The sequence below is a fragment of the Littorina saxatilis genome, linkage group LG2 (assembly GCF_037325665.1).
Source record: "Littorina saxatilis isolate snail1 linkage group LG2, US_GU_Lsax_2.0, whole genome shotgun sequence".
Classification (NCBI taxonomy): Eukaryota; Metazoa; Mollusca; class Gastropoda; order Littorinimorpha; family Littorinidae; genus Littorina; species Littorina saxatilis.
Window position 1 is genome coordinate 41,386,459 of NC_090246.1, and position 25,000 is coordinate 41,411,458.

The 25,000-nt window shown below is 43.4% G+C and overlaps 1 protein-coding gene across 1 annotated transcript in view; it reads right to left on the bottom strand.

Annotated features, from left to right (window-relative positions):
- The window catches only part of LOC138959010 (uncharacterized), a 34,888-nt gene extending 11,941 nt beyond the window's left edge, over positions 1-22,947 (bottom strand). Inside the window, exons 1-6 of the mRNA XM_070330367.1 lie at positions 22,386-22,947; positions 9,593-9,731; positions 3,493-3,652; positions 2,474-2,811; positions 2,046-2,122; positions 720-808 (exon numbers count right to left, since the gene is read on the bottom strand). Coding sequence (XP_070186468.1) covers positions 720-808; positions 2,046-2,122; positions 2,474-2,811; positions 3,493-3,652; positions 9,593-9,731; positions 22,386-22,500 — 918 coding nt within the window. The 5' untranslated portion in view covers positions 22,501-22,947. The remainder of the gene's footprint in view (positions 1-719; positions 809-2,045; positions 2,123-2,473; positions 2,812-3,492; positions 3,653-9,592; positions 9,732-22,385) is intronic.
- Positions 22,948-25,000: the final 2,053 nt, after the last annotated feature.

Below are 25,000 nucleotides of genomic sequence, written 5' to 3' on the forward strand. Positions count from 1 at the left end.
GCCGGGAATATCCGAAGACGCTCCACTCACACTATAGTGCACCATTACGAAGGAAGGGAGGTAAACGCTGAAAACCTGGAGAATATGAGAAGATAAGGAAGAGTTACTTATAATGGTGAAATGAACACAAAAACCAAAATCGATTCAGCGCTGCGCGCTGAGAGCACGTGTTGAAATATCTCATCGATGATATTGTGTCCGGGGTGTAGCTGAATACGGTGTCCAAATTTGAAAAAGATCCACCGAGAACTTTGGCTTTGGTGTGTCGGTATGGGGGCCCGGGTAGCTGAGGTGGAACCAAAATAGCTGAGGTGGAACCAAAATCGGTTCAGCGCTGCGCGCTGAGAGCACGTGTTGAAATATCTCATCGATGAGGTTGTGTCCGGGGTCTCTCTGAATAAGCCCACCAAATTTGAAGCAGATCCATCGAGAACTTTGGCCGTGCATGGCGAATACACAAATACACAAACACACAGATACACAGACACACAGACACAAGTCGTATATATATATAGATATATATACACACACACACACACGGACGCACACACACACAGACACACACGCACACAAACACACACACAAACACACACACATACAAACACACACACACACACACATACAAACACACACACACACACACACACACACACACACACACACACACACACACACACACACACACACACACATTGCAGATTGAGGTTTGTAAAACTTACCTCTAATTCTTTCAAACGACCCTTGAGTATTTCTATTTCCTTCCTTGCTGAACCTAGTTCCTCCGCTAATTTAGAATTCAAACGAACAGCTGAAAAGAAAACAAGTCGCGTAAGGCGAAATTACTACATTTAGTCAAGCTGTGGAACTCACAGAATGAAACTGAACGCACTGCATTTTTTTCACAGTGACCGTAGTCCGCCGCTCGGGCAAAAGGCAGTGAAATTGACGAGCTTGTTTAGCGCGGTAGCGGTTGCGCTGTGCTGCATAGCACGCTTTTCTGTACCTCTCTTCGCTTTAACTTTCTGAGCGTGTTTTTAATCCAATCATATCATATCTATATGTTTTTGGAATCAGGAACCGACAAGGAATAAATCGATTTCGGAAGTTTTATTTTAATCATAATTTTTATATTTTTAATTTTCAGAGATTGTTTTTAATCCGAATATAACATATTTATATTTTTTTTGATATCAGAAAGTGATGAAGAATAAGATGAACGTAAGATTGGATCGTTTTATAAAAAAAATAATTTTAATTACAATTTTCAGATTTTTAATGACCAAAGTCATTAATTAATTTTTAAGCCTCCAAGCTGAAATGCAATACCAAAGTCCGGCCTTCGTCGAAGATTGCTTGGCCAAAATTTCAATCAATTTTATTGAAAAATGAGGGTGTGACAGTGCCGCCTCAACTTTTAAAAAAAGCCGGATATGACGTCATCAAATACGTTTATCCAAAAAATGAAGAAAATGTCTGGGAATATTATACCTAGGAACTCTCATGTAACATTTCATAAAGATCGGTCCAGTAGTTTACTGTGAATCGCTCTACACAAACACACGCACAGACACACACACACACACACACACACACACACACACACACACACACACACACACACACACACACACACACACACACACACACACATACACCACGACCCTCGTTTCGATTCCCCCTCTATGTTAAAACATTTAGTCAAAACTTGACTAAATGTAAAAAGGTAAGATATAAGACTATTAACTCCACAGCACATACACGATGAACTATCTACTTCAGTTTTACTTTAACATTACTTAACTGATAAAATATTATCATGTTATCCAAAACACTACCAAATTAATGCCAAAAATGTTCTTTTCAATCACAAAGGATGACGTGTCAGTTGTGTCATCAAGTAAATGCCCTGCTGAAAATAACAATGTCACACTACTTCATTATATTAGAGCCTGATACAGTCTTCTTTTTAATAGCATTTTAAGTCTCAGACAGGTTATTCAAATTGTACAGATGAACTGTCAGTTTACAAATGATAACACACTTACTTTCTATAAACTGCTCTTCGGCTGGTAAGTCGCTATGTCGTAGCAAACTGCACTGAATTTCTTTTGAAATTTTAGGACTGAAAGAAAATCAAAACAAAGGAAATCAGAACCAGTCAAAATATCATTTCTGTTACGTCTGTTAGAATTCAAAAAGACATGTAGACAACAGTTTCAATGTGATAATACGCTGCGTAATAATAAATACATTTTTTCTGCAATCGTAGGTGTAAAACGTTGCACATGAATCTTGCAGGTTCAAGGAATTTCTGAAAAAAATTAACCTCTAAAACGACCAGTAGAAAAACAGATCTATTTTTATTTTTAATTTCATCATCATCATCATCATCATCATCATCATCATCATCATCATCATCAACATCAAGAAAATGTAACAGCAACAAAACACTGAAAGCCATCACAGTTCTTACCTGACTCTAAGCACCTTCCCATCAGGCTCTGAAATGATTTCCGGCAAGGAGTTCTTCCGGTCACCAATACCACCACCACCCCCACCACTCCCCTCCTCCCTGTTCCTGCTGATATCACACCCCGAGTCCTGGAAGTTGGCGTCCGACAGACAATGGACGACCGCCTGGGTGGTCAGCCCATTGGGGGGACGGCGGGGGACCCGGGGGGACCGGCGGTTGTTGCGAGCCTCGGGGGGAGAGTGGAGGTATCCCTTAAAGCTGTAGGTCTTCTCCAGCTTGGGCGAGTTGCTCATGGTGCTGGAGCACTGACTGCATCGCGAGCACGGCCGCGACCGCTCCTGGAGTGGGGGGAGGGAAAGGACAGACAGAGAGGATACTCAAAGGTCATCAATATCGAACTCAGAGAGAAAGAGAGAGTAAGGGAGGGATAGAGTTAGAGAGACAGTGAAAGGGAGGGAGGGAGAGAGAGAAAGACAGAGAGAACGGCCGGGGCCGTTCCTGTGATGAGGGGAAAAAGACAGACAGAAAGGATACCTAAAGATCATCAATATCAAACAGGGAGAGAAAGACAGACAAACAGACAAACAGAGAGAGAGAGAGAGAGAAAAAGAACGACAAACAGACAAACACAGAGAAAGAAACGGAGAGAGAGAAAAAGAGAGAGAGCACGAACGGGAACGTTCCAAGCGTGAGATAAGGGAAGCGGACGTACGTTAAAGACCATCAAGGTATACAAAAAATGAACAAATAAAATTGTAAAAAAACACTTGCCCTACATCATGAGTAGGGCCGGGATCCGGGGTGTTTTCTTGTCCCTTTACCAAGCCATACACAAATTCAACATACAGTAAATACGTTGGTTTATTCTTTGAGAATTCGCAGCTTTTATAACACAGATTCAAATTCAAAGCTAACACGAACAATTGTCTTACCTGGTCTCTAAAACGACCCCATTCGAAAACTCTATTTAAACCTAAAACGAGAAAAACACGTTAAAAACTACAACAGGCTGTCGTTACCTGCAGAGCAGTGCCGTGTTCGTGGAGCAGAGACTTGTCTGTGCATGAGGTCAAAGACGGAGGGGTGGGGCTGGTGGAGTGACTTGTCCTGAAACTGTTGCCCGTGGAGCCCCGCAGTGCTTCATTCTCTCGCTTCAGCAGGAACACTTTCTTCTCTAGGCTGTAAACCATACCGGAAAAAAGGGTTAGACAGGTAGTAGACATTCTTTTCTGTTTTCACTCAAGGCATACCTGTAATGGTAATGTTGAACTGTAGCGTTGCAAATTCATAGCTCACAATTCACTGCAATCTAAGCCTCCAATTTTGCAGAACCTACTCTTGTAAGCATAACAAGTCATTATAGATACCTTTGAAGCCACAGAATGAACTGTACAGATGCCATTCGTTTACAATTATTTTAGAAGAAAAACATCGGCACAGCAATATTTACGGAGGGAAGGCAACTCTTCTTCTTCTTCTTTTCGATCGCCGATCACACTTGGAGTCCAGATCTTGAGATATAATTAGTGGTCCTCTGCAGCGCAGCCACTGGCCCGTACAGCTTGTTGTGCAGGGACTCCGGCAATGGCCAGATTTCCTCTCTCAGCACCTGGTGGTTCCTACAGTCTCGTAGGATGTGGGCCGTGTCCTGCTCTGCTTCTCCACAAGAACACATGGGGGAGGGCACAACATGCAGCTTCCCGTGGAGATGCTGGTTAAGTCTGTTGTGTCCCGTTCTCAGGCGGAAGATGACCACCTGCTGTGGTCTGGATAGCAGGTGGTAGCTGTCCTGTGGCTGGGGCGTCCTGTGCAGAGACTTAATGATGGTCTTCATCTCTGTCAGGCTCACAGGGTTGTTCTCTTGCTCATCTTCTGCACCCAGCTTTGCCATCCTGTCCGCCTCTTCGTTTCCTTGTACACCACAGTGGGAGGGGATCCATTGCAGTACTGTCCTCAGGCTCTTGATGTTGTGTAGAGCGTGTTCCAGCTGAGGCAGTTTGCTACTGGTCATTGCTTGTAGTACTGACAGAGCGTCAGTCAGGAAGACCACCTGGTTGTCATGGTTGACTCTGTCGTTGATGGTGTATGCTGCATGGATCAGTGCTTGTACCTCAGCTCTGTAGTTTGTACAGTGGAGGCCTGTTGGTATAGCCTCTGCTTGCCTCTCTCCACTGGGGTACTGGACATACACCCCCGCTCCTCCATTTTTGACGGCCTCTGTGGCTGACCCATCAGTATACACCCGTATCCATGCTTCTTGGGGGTACCTTTCTTCAAGCATGGCAAGAGTCAGGGCTTTTTTCGTCGCATTGCTCTGCTCGTCCTTTGTTGTGAGGTAGGGGACACTGGTCTGTATGTCCAGGTTTCCTTGTCTGTCTTCCCAGGGTGGGGCGTCAAGGGAGAAAGATGGTGGCTCCACTAGCTCTGGCATCTCTGTCTGATGTTTCTTCTGCAAAGCCCTTGCCTCCAGAGCGAAGCTTGATCTTTTCAGCCTGCCTAAGGACATCTTCTTGAGTCTGTCACTCATTGGATGGTCATGAGTGCACTGGTACTTGGTGGCTTGTACCATTGTTTTGCAGTCTCGCCTTTTGCTCAGTGGAGGAATGCCAGTCACCTGTTCCATCTTCTGTATGGGTGTTGATTTCATTGCGCCCGTGATGATTCTCAGCGCTTGGTTCTGTACTTTGTCTAGGGCCTGCTGGTGTGTCTTGGCTGCTGTTGCCCAAGAGCTTGATCCGTACTCGAGGTGCGGTCGTACAGTCCCCTGGTAGACTGTTTTCAGGATCTTCTCGTTTGCACCCCAGTGTGATCCTGCCAGCTTCCGCATGATGTTTAGTTTTCTCCTGGCCTTTCCCTCTGCATTCATGATGTGTTGTTTCCAGGTCATGCGCTTGTCATAGGTGACCCCCAGGTATGTTTGCTGGTCTTCAAATTTCAGGGGTGTGTCCCCCAAGGTCAGTTTGCCAGGTGTCGCTTTGGCAGAGAGTGTGAAGAGAGTGGCAGTGGTCTTCTCCCTGTTGATGGTCACACACCAGTCTTCCGCCCACGCTGCAACCTTTTCTAGGGCAAGTTGCATCCTGTAGGTTGCTGTGGTTGCATACTCTTCCGAGCACCAGAGAACAAGGTCATCAGCATACAGTGCCGCTTGGACTCCTTTGGGCAACTCTGGTACCAGGTCGTTAATGAAGAGTATGAATAGCGTGGGGGAGAGTACTCCTCCCTGTGGAACTCCTTGGCGTAGTAGCACCTTTCGGCCACAGTGACCGTCCACCAGCACTCTGGCCTTTCGGTTGTGCAGGTACGACTTGGTCCACTGGTACATGTTGCCTTTGACGCCGGAACGTAGGAGCTTCACAAGGAGTCCATCTTTCCAGACCTTGTCGAAGGCCTTCTGCAGGTCAATGAAGGTGGCCAGGGTGACTTTCTGGGCCTGGTAGGCATCCTCTATGACCTGGCTAAGGTGTGTTGTCTGGTCCTCCGTACTTCTGTGCTGTCGGAAGCCGGCTTGTTCTGGGACGATGATGCTTTCCGATTCCAGGTACAGCTGCAGGCGCTGGTTGACAATGCGCTCCATGGTTTTGCATACGCAGCTTGTCAAGCTGATGGGTTGGTAGCTCAGGGTTTTGGTCTTGTTTTTCCCTTTCTTTAAAACTGGGATCATCCTGGCTTCCTTCCAGCACTGAGGTACCTGTCCCTGTCTCCAGCTGAGGTTGAAGATGCCCAGTAGTTTCTGGAGGGCCGAGTTGCCTATGTGTTGCAACATCTCATTCGTAATGTTGTCTGGACCTGGAGACTTCTTCTTTTTGAGCTTCTTGATGGCATTCTTCAGCTCGGCCATGGTGATGTCTTGTTGCATGGCATCCTGTACGTTTCTTTCTGTTCTTTCTCTAATTTCTGTTCTGACTTCCTTTTGTAGAGGCAGGGGTATGGTGGTGTCGCTTTCTCCCCGATATGCTTGGGCGAAAGCATTGGCAGCGGCTTTTCCAGTTAGTGTTCTTCCTTCCTCCTCCAGGGTGATCTTCTGTCCCTTGTTGCCCTCTTCATTCAGTGCTCTTGTAAGTTTCCAGAGCTTTGTTGTGTCTTTTTCCATATTCAGCCCTGCCGTCTTTTCTCTCCAGCCTCTTCTCTTGCACTCTAGCTTTGTCTTCAGATGTTTTGCTTTGCTTTCTTGGAGTTTGATGTTGTTCTCCTGGCTAGGGTTCGTCTCTGCCTCTTCTCTCATTCTTGTGAGTGCATCGTGCGTCTTCTGCTTCTCATCGGACCAGTATGGGATGTAGTCCTTCCTCACTCCACGTGGGATGCTGTCCTTGGCTGCCTGGATTATGCTAGCATTGAACTCCTTTATCACGTTGTTGATGTTTCTCCCCTCTGTTTCTATGGCTCTGGTCAGCTCATTTGTTCGTATGTTGAACAGTCCCCACTTTGCCTTTTTGTAGTTCCATCTCGGGTGTTGTGGATGCTCAGATGCTGAGTCTCTACTGATGGTAAGGAGAACTGGGCGATGGTCGCTTCCACCCAGCTGTTCATCCACTTTTCTTGAGATGGTTTTGTGGATGTCATCCGTGCACAATGCCAGGTCTGGTGTTGTTGTTGAGTGCCAGCGGCGCGAGTAGAAGGTAGACGGATCTGTGGGGTCGTTGACAAGGATCAGGTGGTTGTCGTCCTGCCAAGATTCAATGTCTTCTCCTCGCCTGTCTAGTGTTTTATATCCCCAACTCTGGGACTGGCTGTTAAAGTCTCCAGCGATGAGGAAGCCGCTGTCAGGGACCTGGATTGTGTCAAGCGACAGCATCTTGTCGTTGGGGCAGTAGTAGTTGACGATGTTCATCTTGCTGTCATTGGTCGTTATCTTGACTTCTATGTACTCTGCTTCTTCCATGTATCTGTTGGTTTCACTGGCATTTATGTTGTTCCTGACCAGAGTCATCACTCCTCCTTTCTTCCTCCCTTGTCTGTCACTCCTGAACACCTGGTACCCTCGGATCTTAAAGGGCTTCCCTTCTTGCAGGTGTGTTTCCTGAATGCAGCAGATGTTGATGCTGTTTTCATAGAGGAAGTGCTCTAATTCTTCCTTCTTATTGGATACCCCCTCTGCATTCCAATGCATGATGTTAATAGTGGGGTTGTCCTTGGCTCTGCTGTTTTTCCGGCCAGTCGCTTTCCTTTCTCGTCCCCTGGCTCCACAAGACGAGATGAAGGGACCTCCAGTAGCTGAGGGTGGACTCCTTTGAGGCGCGGAGCCCGGCGCTGCACCTGCCTGGTGGATCCTCACAGGGCGAGCACCATTACTGTCAATTCTGTCTCCAAGTGTCATAATGGCAGTTGATGCGTAGTGTTGTGGTTTGTTGGAGTGCGCCGTGCGGCCCAACACATACGTCTTCAGCACTCGAGGTTTCTGTCAGGGTTACCTCACCCTTAGCTCATGGCCCAAGGACCTGCCCTGTGAGCACAAGGTTGGTCCATATTAGTCTGGCCTCTACCTTTCGACCTGTCCAGCTTGGGAAGCCCTTCCAGGAGTTTACACTCCCGCTGGCATAGCTCTTAGGGTCACCGAGACACGCAAACCACCACACCACGTTAAGGAATGGACCATGTGGTGGAAGGCAACTCTGTCGATATAACGTAACTGTGCATTATCTCGTCATTTTCGTAGATCAAATGACCAAATTAATTAATCATGCTCAAGTTTGGAGCTCAATCCGTCAATTCATTTCACGATAAATATTCTTTGGTTTGATTAAAGGGAACTGTAGCAAAAATAAGTCAAAAATTTCACTGGACTGTGAGCTATTAATGTACAACCCTAGTGTTCGAGACAGAGGCATGGAGCTGTGTTTGTCACAGTTTGACCATGGGGTAGATAACTCATCGCGCGGGTTATTTGCAGTAAGAGTTAGCGGGCCTTCGTACTGTGTGTGCACTGATCTAAACGTATTCATTTATACAGCAAGGGCGTGTAAGTTGTCAATTCAGGTAAATGCAGGTAATGCATTGAACACAATTCATGGTTGCCACTTTCAAATTTTGAAAAGCCTGAAAGTCTGGGGTCCAGGGGCCGGTAGGCCCCTGGTGGGGTGCAGGGGCAACGCCCCGCTCGGGGGGTACGGGGGGCGAAGCCCCCTGTACGCTGAAGGATTCTGATGAATTCAAAAGCATTATGTGGCCTCTCCTGTGAGATAATCATAGAAAACAGAAACAAATCTGCTAATTCTCAAAGCAACAGTTTACTTTACAGAAGAGATCAAATTAAAAGTCAAAAGCTGACAAAATAGCATTAAATCTGAGGACTATCTGTTACTCGTGACACATGTGCCTGTGGTGTTTTGCTATGTAAGAGTACGAAGAACCCTCTTTTTTGTGGATGAAATCTTCTATTCTTTTGTGTTTCATCTTTATTTTTTGTGTACAGTCCCTCACCAGCAGTCATCTCGTTTCTGAGTGAGTGCAAACTTTAATACTGATAAATGACTACAACAAAAATATTCTTGCATTGACAACCTAAACTTTTTTCCACCTCACTTAAAAAATAACTTTCAAAAGATGAAATATGTCATTCGTGTATGCAAATGTCCATTCACACACACATTTCATCTTCTGAAGAGTGAGAGAAAAAAATCTATCCTCGAGTCAGTCTGGATTGGAGCAAAAAGGCCTACCTGTACCACCAACACAGTACCATTGCATTTGTACAGATTTTCCAACCCAGGAAAAAATCTGAAGCCGGAAATTCCGGTTTTTCAATTTACGAAAAAAAAAAAGAAAAAAAAAAAATTCTTTTTATTTTCGTAAATTGAAAAAAACGGAATTTCCGGCTTCAGATTTTTTCAAAAGCCGGAATTCCGGCTCCCAGCCGGAGGAGTGGCAACCATGCAATTAGGCTATTTCCAGGCAATAAACAGGTTAAAGGCACTTAACTTGCCCATGATGATTTTGCATGCATACAGACACATAATTGATACAAATACTGCCAAAGTCTCTCTCTCTCTCTCTCTCTCTCTCTCTCTCTCTCTCTCTCTCTCTCTCTCTCTCTCTCTCTCTCTCTCTCTCTTTCTCACACACACACACACACACACACACACAGATACCCACGTTTCACCCACCCATACTATACACACTGACCTGCGTTTTGCCCTGAGTAGATTGGCAATGTCAGCACAGAGGGGCACGATCCCTTTCCTTGTGCTGTTGACCACGAAGGCAACTGCTCTGGCCGCTATCTCCTTGTCCTCGACCAGTCCACTCAGCTCACTTGTGCTGTCTGCACACCAAACATGTAGAAACAATATTATTACCCCCTCCGCTTCTTTCCACCTGTAAACTGGAAGCCGGGGGTGTTTATTTTCGATAAACACACAGCAACCAAAACATAACTAACCAGCAACCAGCCCGAATCTTCGATAGCTCATGGGAGGAGAAACGACACTTTGTCAGTTTGTGTGCACTACCTTTAGCGACTAAAAAGTTGCGAACGCTCAAATATACGAAATATAGGCCCTACATCTCAGGAGCAGACAACACAAACATACCGTATTTAAACTAACAAGTTAAGTTTAGAACACACGAAATCCAATATAAAATCCATGAGTTCGGTTGTTTTCTGAATCGAAATCACTTTGTACAAATAATTGGCGCTGAAGCTCGCATTTTTCATGATCGGCTAATTTAGACCATCATTACATTTAGTCAAGTTTTGACTAAATGTTTTAACATAGAGGGGGAATCGAGACGAGGGTCGTGGTGTGTGTGTGTGTGTGTGTGTGTGTGTGTGTGTGTGTGTGTGTGTGTGTGTGTGTGTGTGTGTGTGTGTGTGTGTCTGTCTGTCTGTCTGTCTGTGCGTGTTTTTTATTAGTGAGTATTTCTACGCACATACCCTCCCAGAGGGAGGCTCATGGCGTTTACAATATGCCGTGTGAGATGGAATTTTTTACACAATATATCACGCATTCACATCGGCCAGTAAATCTCAAGCGTGTTAGGCGAGTATATACTTTCACGGCCTATTATTCCAAGTCACACGGGTGGACATTTTTTATATATATGTCTATACAATTTTGCCAGGAAAGACCCTCTTGTCAATCGTGGGATATTTAACGTGCACACTCCAATGTAGTGTACACGGGACCTCGGTTTTTCGTCTCATCCGAAAGACTAGCACTCGAACCCACCACCTAGGTTAGGAAAGGGGGGAGAAAATAGCAGCCTGACCCAGGGTCGAACACGCAACCTCTCGATTCCGAGCGCAAGTGCGTTACCACTCGGCCACCCAGACCGTGTGTGTGTGTGTAGAGCGATTCAGACCAAACTACTGAACCGATCTTTATGAAATTTGACATGAGAGTTCCTGGGAATGATATCCCCGGACGTTTTTTTCTTTTTTTCGATAAATACTTTTGATGACGTCATATCCGGCTTTTTGTAAAAGTTGAGGCGGCACTGTCACACCCTCATTTTTCAATCAAATTGATTGAAATTTTTGTAAAGTAATCTTCGACGTAGGCCGGACTGCGGTATTGCATTTCAGCTTGGTGGCTTAAAAATTAATTAATGACTTTGGTCATTAAAAATCTGAAAATTGTAATAATTTTTTTTATATAAAACGATCCAAATTTACGTTCATCTTATTCTACATCATTTCCTGATTCCAAAAACATATAAATATGTTATAATTGGATTAAAAACAAGCTCTGAAAATTAAAAATATAAAAATTATGATCAAAATTAAATTTCCGAAATCGATTTAAAAACAATTTCATCTTATTCCTTGTCGGTTCCTGATTCCAAAAACATATAGATATGATATGTTTGGATTAAAAACACGCTCAGAAAGTTAAAACGAAGAGAGGTACAGAAAAGCGTGCTATGCAGCACAGCGAAACCACTACCGCGCTGAACAGGCTCGTCAGTTTCACTCCGTTATGCACAAGCGGCGGACTACGGTCATTGTGAAAAAATGCAGTGCGTTCAGTTTCATTCTGTGAGTTCCACAGCTTGACTAAATGTAGTAATTTCGCCTTACGCGACTTGTTTTTAATATCCACTGAGACTCGACATGTAACCTTTACAAACACGTAAATTCCGGCGGATATTCATCCCCAGAACGAAGAAGTGTACGGCTATGAGCATCCCTCCTCTTGGACACACCAACAATCCTCAGTCACACTAGTTTCTCCACAAAGCGCCAATATTTTGCCGACTTCATTTCGTGGCTCTCGTGACGCAGTGGTATGCGCTTCAGGCTGCGGACCAGGAGGTCGTGGGTTCGAATCCCATCAAAACCATGTGGGGTTTTCGTGAACCCTGCCAGCTCCTACCCAGAGTGGAAGTGCTATGGGTTGACTGGGCGGCTGAGACCACACAGCTTAGTGTCATTCACTTCATGAATGCCACTTTGATTGTGCCCATGTGCCCAGATTGTTCTAGCTACCTGACCAGCACCGCAGATGCAACAGATCTCGTGCCTTGAAATAGTATGACAGGAAACGCAGAGTGCTGCACTGTCACGACGTAGTCTCAACCCGAAATGGAAACCGATAGAGACACGATCAGTGACAGTGACGTCTTTGACGTAACAACACACACAGCAGTTACGCTTTCTTCTCATAGCAATAAGGAAAAACAATCATGTGAAGATCACAATACAACGGAACATACTTATGGAGCATGCAGTGTGCAAAAGAAAAAAGTCTGCGAAGACGCCAAGTCTTATATATTTTTTTTTAAAAGGCCGCTCGAAAGACGTACAATCGATAAAACTATCTGAACATAGAAAAGACGACACCAATGTCCTATTCAGTCCTCAAACTATCTAAACTTCTATCAAAAATATGTAAGACTTGCGTTTTTCATTTACCTTCCAAAAGCATAAGAGCGTCCATTCCTTTTGTTCAAGCACAAGATTCACACACCATCAACTTTCATCAAATGATCAGTCCGCGAGAGCTGCCTGTAATTTATACTGCGGTGTGGGTGTGTGTGTGTGTGTGTGTGTGTGTGTGTGTGTGTGTGTGTGTGTGTGTCAAAAGCTTAAAGACACAGTCCTTCCCATGTAAACGATTTGGCTCACCAGCTCAGATCTGGCAAGGCTTTTACGAAGGATAAGTCCATCCCACCACCTGGACACATTATTAATACATACCAAAAATGAACAGCCTGGATGCTTTTTGTGGAATCAATTTCTAAAAAGCGACTAGTGTCCCTTTGTGAAATTAATTCATCAAGAAATGTACAGCATGCAGTCAGTCTGTGAACTGTCTGTGCGTCCAGGTGGAGTGATGCTCTGTGCGTCCAGGTGGAGTGATGCTCTGTGCGTCCAGGTGGAGTGATGCTCTGTGCGTCCAGGTGGAGTGATGCTCTGTGCGTCCAGGTGGAGTGATGCTCTGTGCGTCCAGGTGGAGTGATGCTCTGTGCGTCCAGGTGGAGTGATGCTCTGTGCGTCCAGGTGGAGTGATGCTCTGTGCGTCCAGGTGGAGTGATGCTCTTATTCCATGGTCAAGCCTGGCCAGATCTAAGATAGTATTCCGTGTGTGCCTTTTATGTTGTTGTGATGTTGTATTGTCATTTGTAGAACTTTCTTATGGTCAGGTATGATTTTCCTAAGTTTCGGTTGTTTGCTTTTGTTGTTGTTGTTGTTGTTGTTGTTGTTGTTGTTGTTGTTGTTGTTGTTGTTGTTGTGTTGTTTTTGCTGTTTGTGTGTGCGTGTTGTTTTGTTCCCTTGTTGATTTCGTGTGTTCGTCTCACTTTTAGCTAGCTGTATTGGTGTGGGTGCTGACTACTAGAAATCAAAATGTAAATTGTGTTATGGAAGATTGTGAAGGGTGCATAATTATATACATGTGTATTATTTAGTTGATTTTGTGTTTGGTTTTTCGCTACCTTTTTTTATTAAACGCCCCACAATGTTGTGCTTGGCAAAAAAAGAATAGTATTCGTATGCAGAACAGACTTCACGGTAAGTACTGTGCCTTTACGAAAAATGCAGAATATTCACTCCCAGGTGGAGCGTCTCTCTTAACTTTCCACACACAAGCCACCGGCGTTTGTGATGATCAGCAAGTATGAACTCTGTTCCTCCCTTCTGTCCAGTTTAGAGGAGAACGTCCGAAACAAGAGCGTGATTTCAACACCTCCCACGTCTGCTATCAAACACAGTCCCGGAAAATCCTCTCAGGTAAGCTACACAGGTGGTATGATCGTTGACACCTAATATTAACAGTTACTAACACGACGCACCTTTTCTTCCAAGACATTTTTTTCTGAGGCTGCTCGGTGGTTTGGAGGAAATACTACACAGCTCTAATACGTATTTATCCTGGAGGAAATACTACACAGCTCTAATACGTATTTATCCTGGAGGAAATACTACACAGCTCTAATACGTATTTATCCTGGAGGAAATACTACACAGCTCTAATACGTATTTATCCTGGAGGAAATACTACACAGCTCTAATACGTATTTATCCTGGAGGAAATACTACACAGCTCTAATACGTATTTATCCTGGAGGAAATACTACACAGCTCTAATACGTATTTATACTGGAGGAAATACTACACAGCTCTAATACGTATTTATCCTGGAGGAAATACTACACAGCTCTAATACGTATTTATCCTGGAGGAAATACTACACAGCTCTAATACGTATCTATCCTGGAGGAAATACTACACAGCTCTAATACGTATCTATCCTGGAGTAAATACTACACAGCTCTAATACGTATCTATCCTGGAGGAAATACTACACAGCTCTAATACGTATCTATCCTGGAGGAAATACTACACAGCTCTAATACGTATCTATCCTGGAGTAAATACTACACAGCTCTAATACGTATTTATCCTGGAGGAAATACTACACAGCTCTAATACGTATTTATCCTGGAGGAAATACTACACAGCTCTAATACGTATTTATCCTGGAGGAAATACTACACAGCTCTAATACGTATTTATCCTGGAGGAAATACTACACAGCTCTAATACGTATCTATCCTGGAGGAAATACTACACAGCTCTAATACGTATCTATCCTGGAGGAAATACATGTACTACACAGCTCTAATACGTATTTATCCTGGAGGAAATACTACACAGCTCTAATACGTATCTATCCTGGAGGAAATACTACACAGCTCTAATACGTATCTATCCTGGAGTAAATACTACACAGCTCTAATACGTATTGATCGGTAACAAATCACAGGGTCGGCAGCCTAAATACGCGAGAAAAAATGATGTATGTGAATGTACGGTAAGGGCCAACATCGTTGATTTGCTTTCTCCTGTTCTTAACAGAATAGCACACCGTGTCCAAAGAATTATGTAATTTCTCTTTTGCAATTGATAAAGTATTATTGTATTAAGTGTTATATTTTCGGAAACTGTTTAAAGATGCAGTCATAAAATGCGAAAACAAGGTTTTAAATGGGAGGGCTACGAAAGGCGGGGGGGGGGGGGGGGTGCGGACAGAGGCGAGCTGAGAGAGGAGGGGGGTTAACCCACCTGTGTATGCATTTTTATTGAAGGTGTTTGCAAGTTATGAGTGATGACTAGTAGCTGTGTTATTCATAGCATTGTACTTTCTGATGTTATCTTCATGAAACGTAGGCCTATTTACCAGTCAAGGATGCATGGTATGGCTGGTCGAATCGCAAACTGTACGTTGCTTAGAAACATCGAGGTTCTACCACAGAATAAGTGAAGACTAGAAACTCAACGCCCTTACTCCTTCAAAAACACAAACAAAAAACAACTATTTAATTTAGTCGCAGTAATCAAAACAGAAAGAGATCAAGACAGAAACTGGGGGGAGGTGGCAAGGCCTGGAGAGAGGGATAGAGATAGAGAGAGAGAGAGAGAGAGAGAGAGAGAGAGAGAGAGAGAGAGAGAGAGAGAGAGAGAGAGAGAGAGAGAGAGAGAGAGAGAGAGAGAGAGAGAGAGAGAGAGAGAGAGAGAGAGCTACACAGTACACGACTAAAAGAAACAGAAACAAGTCGCGTAAGGCGAAATTACTACATTTAGTCAAGCTGTGGAACTCACAGAATGAAACTGAACGTAGTCCGCCGCTAGTGCAAAAGGCAGTGAAAGTGACGAGCCTGTTTGGCGCGGTAGCGGTTGCGCTGTGCTTCATAGGACATAGCACGCTTTACTGTACCTCTCTTCGTTTTAACTTTCTGAGCGTGTTTTTAATCCAAACATATCATATCTATATGTTTTTGGAATCAGGAACCGACAAGGAATAAGATGAAATAGTTTTTAAAACGATTTCGGAAATTTAATTTTGATCATAATTTTTATATTTTTAATTTTCAGAGCTTGTTTTTAATCCAAATATAACATATTTATATGTTTTTGGAATCAGGAAATGATGCAGAATAAGATGAACGTAAATTTGGATCGTTTTATAAAAAAATTGTTTTTTACAATTTTCAGATTTTTAATGACCAAAGTCATTAATTAATTTTTAAGCCACCAAGCTGAAATGCAATACCGAAGTCCGGCCTTTGTCAAAGATTGCTTGGCCAAAATTTCAATCAATTTGATTGAAAAATGAGGGTGTGACAGTGCCGCCTCAACTTTTATAAAAAGCCGGATATGACGTCATCAAAGACATTTATCGAGAAAAAAAATAAAAAATATCCGGGGATATCATTCCCAGGAACTCTCATGTAAAATTTCATAAAGATCGGTCCAGTAGTTTAGTCTGAATCGCTCTACACACACACACACACGCACAGACAGACAGACACACACACACACATACACCACGACCCTCGTCTCGATTCCCCCTCTACGTTAAAACATTTAGTCAAAACTTGACTAAATGTAAACAAGTCGCGTAAGGCGAAATTACTACATTTAGTCAAGCTGTGGAACTCACAGAATGAAACTGAACGTAGTCCGCCGCTAGTGCAAAAGGCAGTGAAAGTGACGAGCCTGTTTGGCGCGGTAGCGATTGCGCTGTGCTTCATAGCACGCTTTACTGTACCTCTCTTCGTTTTAACTTTCTGAGCGTGTTTTTAATCCAAACATATCATATCTATATGTTTTTGGAATCAGGAACCGACAAGGAATAAGATGAAATAGTTTTTAAAACGATTTCGGAAATTTAATTTTGATCATAATTTTTATATTTTTAATTTTCAGAGCTTGTTTTTAATCCAAATATAACATATGTATATGTTTTTGGAATCAGAAAATGACGAAGAATAAGATGAAATTGTTTTTGGATCGTTTAATAAAAAAATAATTTTAATTACAAATTTCCGATTTTTAATGACCAAACTCACTCATTAGTTTTTAAGCCACCAAGCAGAAATGCAATACCAAACCCTGGGCTTTGTCGAAGATTGCTTTGCCAAAATTTCAATCAATTTGATTGAAAAATGAGGGTGTGACAGTGCCGCCTCAACTTTTACAAAAAGCCGGATATGACGTCATCAAAGGTATTTATCGAAAAAATGAAAAAAAAATCCGGGGATATCATACCCAGGAACTCTCATGTCAAATTTCATAAAGATCGGCCCAGTAGTTTAGTCTGAATCGCTCTACACACACACACAGACAGACACACACACATACACCACGACCCTCGTCTCGATTCCCCCCTCTATGTTAAAACATTTAGTCAAAACTTGACTAAATGTAAAAAGAAAAATAGTGTGTGTGTGTGTGTGTGTGTGTGTGTGTGTGTGTGTGTGTGTGTGTGTGTGTGTGTGTGTGTGTGTGTGTGTGTGTGTCTGTCTGTCTGTCTGTCTGTGTGTCTGTGTCTGTCTGTCTGTCTGTGTCTGTGTCTGTGTCTGTGTTTCTGTGTGTGTTTCTGTGTGTGTTTACTTGTGTGTATGCGCGCTTGCGTGTGTGTGCGTTTGTGCGTGCGTGTGTGCGTGCGTGCGTGCGTGCGTGCGTAATAGCATGCGTGTTTGTGCTTGTTTTTCTGTCTTTCTATATAGGTATGTCGGACCGTTTGTCTCTCTGCTTGCCTGCCAATCTGCCTGCCTCTCTTTCTGTCTATCTCCCTGCCTAATTTCTTTGACTGTCTGTCTGTTTCTTTACCTGTGCTTATTTGACTGTACGTGTGACCTGACTCGTTTTTTATGTCTTCATGCCTGTCAAGTATTAACTCTGCGTTTATAAAATTCGACAAATGAAAACAACAAAAACAAAAACAACAAGAAATTCCTCCGAGGTAGGAAAAACACCCCCGAAGTCAGAAGTCAGAAGTCATAAGTCACAAGTCACAAGTCACAAGTCACAAGTCACAAGTCACAAGTCAGAAAGTCAGAAGTCAGAAAGTCAGAAAGTCAGAAATCAGAAGTCAGAAGTCAGAAGTCAAAAGTCAAGAGTCAGAAGTCAGAAGTCAGAAGTCAAAAGTCAGAATGTAAACACAGGGTCCATTGCGAAAGGGTACGTCGAGGTAGGAAAAACACCCCCGTTGGTCAAAGGGAAATAACCATTCTCACTGCCACCAACTGAGAAGGTTATTTCCCTTTGACCATTAATATGTCACTCTTAATCTTAATCCACCAATAACTCCCTAACCGTGTGTTTGACTGGTCCCAATTTTTGTAAGGACCGTCTCAGGAATGTATAGAACCTGTTCACCAAGTTTGGTGACGATTGGTCCGTTCATTCTTGAGATCTATATGCGAACACAAACACACAAACACACAAACACACAAACAAACAAACAAACAAACAAACACATCCAGTGAAACCTATACACACCCCTATACCGGGGGTGTAAAAACAAACAAACACATCGAGTGAATCCTATACACACCCCTATACCGGGGGTGTAAAAACAAACAAACAAACACATCCAGTGAAACCTATACACACCCCTATACCGGGGGTGTAATAATAAAAGCAACATCAAATCAGACAAAACTCCAAATGTCAAGACTGCGCGCGCACACCAAGTATCAACACGGTAACGAAATCAAACAAGCAAGAAAAACAAAAATGCAAGGGATGCCTGCGCATACCTGAAATTCCACGTAACCCCATTCCTTCTCTCCCTCGCGCGCGATGGGGCATGCATGCATAACACGACAACTTCTAGCAGCGCAGGGCAAACCCGCTGCAATAAGTAACAAGTCGCGTAAGGCGAAATTACTACATTTAGTCAAGCTGTCGAACTCACAGAATGAAACTGAACGCAATGCAATTTTTCAGCAAGACCGTTCACTCGTAGCATCGTCAGTCCACCGCTCATGGCAAAGGCAGTGAAATTGACAAGAAGAGCGGGGTAGTAGTTGCGCTGAGAAGGATAGCACGCTTTTCTGTACCTCTCTTCGTTTTAACTTTCTGAGCGTGTTTTTAATCCAAACATATCATATCTATATGTTTTTGAAATCAGGAACCGACAAGGAATAAGATGAAAGTGTTTTTAAATTGATTTCGAAAATTTAATTTTGATCATAATTTTTATATTTTTAATTTTCAGAGCTTGTTTTTAATCCAAATATAACATATTTATATGTTTTTGGAATCCGAAAATGATGAAGAATAAGATGAATGTAAATTTGGATCGTTTTATAAAAAAAAAATTTTTTTACAATTTTTAGATTTTTAATGACCAAAGTCATTAATTAATTGTTAAGCCACCAAGTTGAAATGCAATACCGAAGTCCGGCCTTCGTCGAAGATTGCTTGGCCAAAATGTCAATCAATTTGATTGAAAAATGAGGGTGTGACACTGCCGTCTCAACTTTTACAAAAAGCCGGATATTACGTCATCAAAGACATTTATCGAAAAAAAGAAAAAAACGTCCGGGGATATCATTCCCAGGAACTCTCATGTCAAATTTCATAAAGATCGGTCCAGTAGTTTAGTCTGAATCGCTCTACACACACACACGCACACACACACACACACACACATACACACACACACACACATACACCACGACCCTCGTCTCGATTCCCCCTCTATGTTAAAACATTTAGTCAAAACTTGACTAAATGTAAAAACGAAGAAGAATAAGTTAAAAATCAAGGCAGTGAGTATCTCGCATTTTACCGGGTTCCAAACAAGCAATGCCAGTTACACAGCAGTGCAATCTTACAAATTTATTCCAACGTATCTGTCAGCACATCACTGCAGTTAGTTTACACGTGCAGCTGGCTCCCCTTGACCAAGGGCAAAGGGGTGGCTCGTACGACTACGAGGTGAGAGAAACGGCAAACTGATTGCCGGTAAAACGTCTCATGGCGTCACATCATCATAAATAGTGTTCCATCATCATCAATGGCGCTTCGCCGTCATCTATATATATATACGACTAGTGTCTGTCTGTCTGTCTGTCTGTCTGTTCGCGATGCACGGCCAAAGTTCTCGGTGGATCTTTTTCAAATTTGGACACCGTATTCAGCTACACCCCGGACACAACCTCATCGATGAGATATTTCAACACGTGCTCTCAGCGCGCAGCGCTGTGCGCGCTGAACCGATTTTTTGTTTGTTTTTTGTTGTTGTCGGGATCCACTACCAGTAACTCTTCCTTATCTTCTCCAGTGTTTTCAGCCGCGATTATCTCCCTTCCTCCGTGTGGCGTCAATCCATATTCCCGTTACTACGTTACTATTTTTAGAAGGTCACTGCACGTTACTATTTTTAGAAGGTCTCCAGTGTTTTGAGCGTTTATCTCCTTTCCTTCGTGCGCCGGCGCAGCCTGGTATTCGGTTCTACTTCTTCCCGGCGAAGCCGGTACCCGGCGAAGCGGGTAATCATCTAGTAAGCTATAATTTGTGTTTAACACACAAGAGTTTGTATCGCACGTACCTCCCTTCATGCCATTGCCCTGTGTTCTGTTGTTGTTGTTGTTGCTCAGGAACTATAGACTTACTTAGCACTTTCTACCCCACCTATGTTGACCAAGTTTTTTTTAGCCGAGACCAGCTGTGCTGCTGCAGGTCACTCAGAATTGTAGTAAATGTGTAGTAACTGTGTATCAACACGCTGGAATGCAGGCGTTAGATGGACGTTACAGGAAGCGACTGAAGCTGACAGTCTGAGCGGATATATCCGTACCTGGTCAGATAGAGCCATATGAGTGGGTACGGATATATATCCGTACCTGGGAGACAATGAGTTAAACTTTGTCTTGAAATTCCATTTTCTTTTCAACCTTACACCCAGAGGTCCATTTCTTTGTGTGTGTGTGTGTGTGTATATCTGTGTGTGTGTGTGTGTGTGTGTGTGTGTGTGTGTGTGTGTGTGTGTGTGAGTGTGTGTGTGTGTGTGTGTGTGTGTGTGTGTGTGTGTGTCGTGTGTTGTGTGTGTGTGTTAGTGTGTGTTAGTGTGTGTGTGCGTATGTGCTTGTGTGTGTGTTAGTTAGTGTATGTGTGTGTGCGTGCGTGCGTGCGCACGTACCGTGCGTACGTGCGTGCGTACGTGCGTGCGTACGTGCGTGCGTACGTGCGTGTGTGTGTGCAGCATCTGAGTGTGTTTCAAGTCGCGATGCAAAAATCCTTCTTGCCCGGCTAACATTTCTCGGAAAAACCGATGGAGATAACCTGGGTGTGATGTGTGTTACTTGCATGTGTACACCTGCTTAAAACCTGCTTGTAATCCTGACGTTACTGTCCCAACAATGATCTACCTTCTGGAAATCGCGTAACTCCTCAACCATCCAATCCCTCTTCCCCCCACACCCTCCCTTAACAAAAAAATAACCAAGTAATATGTAGGTCAACAGTTCATAAGACGTTTCAACTGGTCATATGACCGACACTTCTATTCAACTATCGTCCGGAATGTTTATCTCGATTAATTTTATTTTTACCACTGCAGGAATTATGACACACACACACGCACACTCACACACTCACTAAACACACAAGACACACACACTCACACACTCACTAAACACACAAGACACACACACACACACACACGCCCACACACAAACTCAGACACACAAACACACACACCCACACACACACACACACCACATTAACAAACTGACACACATGAACACACTAATGCTAACTCTAACAACACACACCTTTAAAACTAACATTAACACAGTAACGCCAACATTAACACAAAATGACATTTGTTATTATATAATCGACTATGTTTTAAATTAGTTGAATGGCTCACTGGCCGCACAATGATGTTAGCAAGTTAAAGTCGAATTTGATGTTCCATTTCGGATTTGTTTACTACCTTGCTTCCCAACTTTCGACCCCAATTTCACGCTAATCTCAGTGTTTTACACGCTGTGTCTTAGGATTGGCCGTAGAGGGTGACGTGCTACCAAGAGAACCTGTAGAAATGCTCCCCCAAAAAACGTATCCTATCATCAAGGAGGGTGGAGAACCTTGAAAACAGTGACATATCTTCACGTACAAACGAAACTCGAACGAAAGTGACGCACGAGATTTGGCCTGCAGCCTGCTTTGCGTACTTTTTCTCTTCCTTGCCTCTCTATACACAGTTCCTCTTGAAAACTTCGTGTTCCTCATTCGCTCTACCCGCAGTTCTCAGCGAAACACTCCCACTTTCCTTCTCAAGACTAACCCTTCTGGCCAACAAAAAAAAAGTTGTACACAGCGTAGGAGACGCTGAAAATCTGATGTACTCAAAACAACAAGTTTTCTTCTTCGTCTTCGTCTTCTTCTTCTTTTTATCTTTCTTCCATCAAACATCTCAGCGAGTTGCTCGCATTCCAGCCAGGGTCATTCCGAACCCCACATCACACACACTCCAACACAAACTTCTGTGCTCCCTAGACTGACACCCATACGCGTGTATGTCATTAGGAAAAATACACGAAAAGAAAAGAAAAATCGTTGACGTTGTGTTCTCCACTCAAAGGTATAGATATTGTAGAGGGAATATTAAGCAGTAATTGTTGCAGTAGTGAAGAAGAGGAAAAGAGGGGTGATGTTATGGAGGAAACTTACCCAAGTTGAGACCCGATATGGAGCTGATTTCGTTCTCCCAGTGTAGCCAGGAGCTGCCCGCGTTCTCGCTGAGAGGGGGACTGTGATCGGAGCTGGCACTGTCCATAATCCACATCGCACACCTCCCCTACACCCGTTCTGCCATCACCGTCCTTCGCTTCTCACCGTCGCCATTTTGCGCACTCCAAGAGCCCGAGACTGAAAGCATCCGTGTAGCTCTAGTAGTAGTAAGCAGAGAGAGAGGGGCAGGCTCACTCTTCGGTGCTTCAAACTGAAGACACTCACACACTCTCCCACACTGTGCAAGAAAACTTCACTCAGTTTTCTGAGGTGTCTTAATTTCTCACAGGAATCTGTCAAACTCCTATCAATGGTTTTCCTGTGTGGAATCAACCTGTTACGACGGAATGTTGTACTGTTCACATGATCGCTTCAGATAAGCGAAAGTTAGGCTACAGAAGAAGGCACACACACACAGCGTTGTTTACACTCGCTGCCAACTTGCGCCTGGAAGTTGGAAGAGTTCTTGCTGTGCTGAGGAACAGCGGAGGGAGGTGTTTGTAACGGCGCTAGGTGAGCGAGATGCTATGCATGCCAAGACAGGGGGAGTAATAAGTAAGCAGTTGGTAAGCGGTATGTCTGTGTGTATGCAGGAAGGGAACATGTCAATAGAAATAACTTATCAACGGGTGCGTGAAGCAGATTCCCCCCACCCTTTCTCTCTCTCTCTCTCTCTCTCTCTCTCTCTGTTCCGGCGCTTTCCAGTTCCAGTGGATCGGTGGTATGCGGTGGGTGATGTAACATCAAGCCTCCACCACTCCCGTTCTGTGCCAGACTGTATTCATTTCTTGTTATCAGCCGTCTGAAAGTCAAGCGACCATCCCTGTTTAGCTAGCTTACATGCGGTCTAGTATGCACACACTGGCAACTACATAATCAGTACATAAAAAAGTGTACATGTTTGCTGCCTGGGTGTTTTGGATTATGTTTGGTTCATTGGAATGTACGTGTGTGTACAAGCGTGTTGACTGAGCAACATAACCTGGGTTTTTTCTCGCCAGATAGTGTATTGTTCTCTTCAGTCGGTGTCTTCTTCTCTGATAGTTAAAGGGAGGGGGTGGAGAGGGTGTGGGTAAAAGTTCAAGTGAACAAACATTTCAATTCCGCCATTCTGAATATGTTCACCATTAAAACATTTTCACTTAAAAGTTTCACTGCTTCTAAATCATGATGTACAATTTGTTCATAAGACTTTCACAACTGATTTCACTTGTTATAAACCTGGCCACTGCTTTCGGTAGAACACTGTGTCTCCGAACCGGCAATCAGTTCTCACTGAGCAGGTCAAGCTTGCCTCATATTCTGGTTTTGCACTTATTTCAGAGGCCTGAAATCGACAATAGACTCATTTCCTAACATTCTGTTACTTCAGAAAGCCTATAATATTAACAAGGCGAAACTTTCAAACAATGATCTGGTATTTTTAGCATAAGTCACTGGCACTCTAGGCAGGTCAGTGGCCTGTTCTTCGGAACACTGATATATCCATAATGATGATCATCAGATTCCCAACGAAATACAGTCTTTTAAAACCGATCTTTGAACCAATAACCGACAAAGAAAAAATACAAGAAGCGACCACGAAACAAATAGTAATCCAAGGGAGGTTATACTACGATGTGAATTGCATGCCTCGGTATAGTCTCCCTTCAGTTACCATCAGGTTTTTTTACAAAGAAGGCGGTAGCCAAGTACGTCATCAGACCGAAAATCTCGTCTTTCAGTTAATGATCAGTTAATAACGTCACTTAAGCTTACATAACAACTCTAATTGTTGAAGGGGCCTGCCTTGAAACTATCCGTGTCATATGAATATTATTTAATCAAAAATACTCAGATATAAAAGCTTAATATTTAATATTTCCACAAACGTCATAGTTTTCGAGATTATCGGATATGACACACACAAAAAGACAATAAATAAATCAGCATATTTAAACACACTGAAGAGGTAACTTTGTGTTGGATTTTTGTTTGGGGTGGGGGGGGGGGGGGAGGGGGGTGGGGTGGGGGGAATGCAGGTCAAAATGTGCATGAACAATTTAATGAAAAATGAAGGGAGATAGCCAACGTTGAAGTTGTGCTCAAGTAATATCGTATTGCCTCCCCTGCCTCGTGCTCAGAATCTTGGGTCTGTCGTCAAAACGAAGACACCGGCTTTGTACGATACAATACAATACAATACAATAACTTTATTAATCTCTAAAAGAGAAATTGCATTGCTGAGCTTTTGTGTCCGTAATAAAACATACATAAAACATTCAAAAATAAGCATTTGTTCTTTGTCATTCATACATTCTTGTGTTCTTATACATTTCTTCAATTCATGCATCAATATTGTGTCTGAGAAAGGGCTCGATTACCTGTATGGGGAACAAGACGGTCACGTCAAGCGATATCAAAACGTTTGGTCAATTCAGGCCAATAGCCTGAAAGAAAATGATCGACACTGAAAACCTGGAATCAGTCATCGTCGAGACTACTTAAACCTGGCTAGACAAAACTTACAAACCGAGAAGGGTAGAGCTGGTCTCGGCGAACCATGCCAACACAAG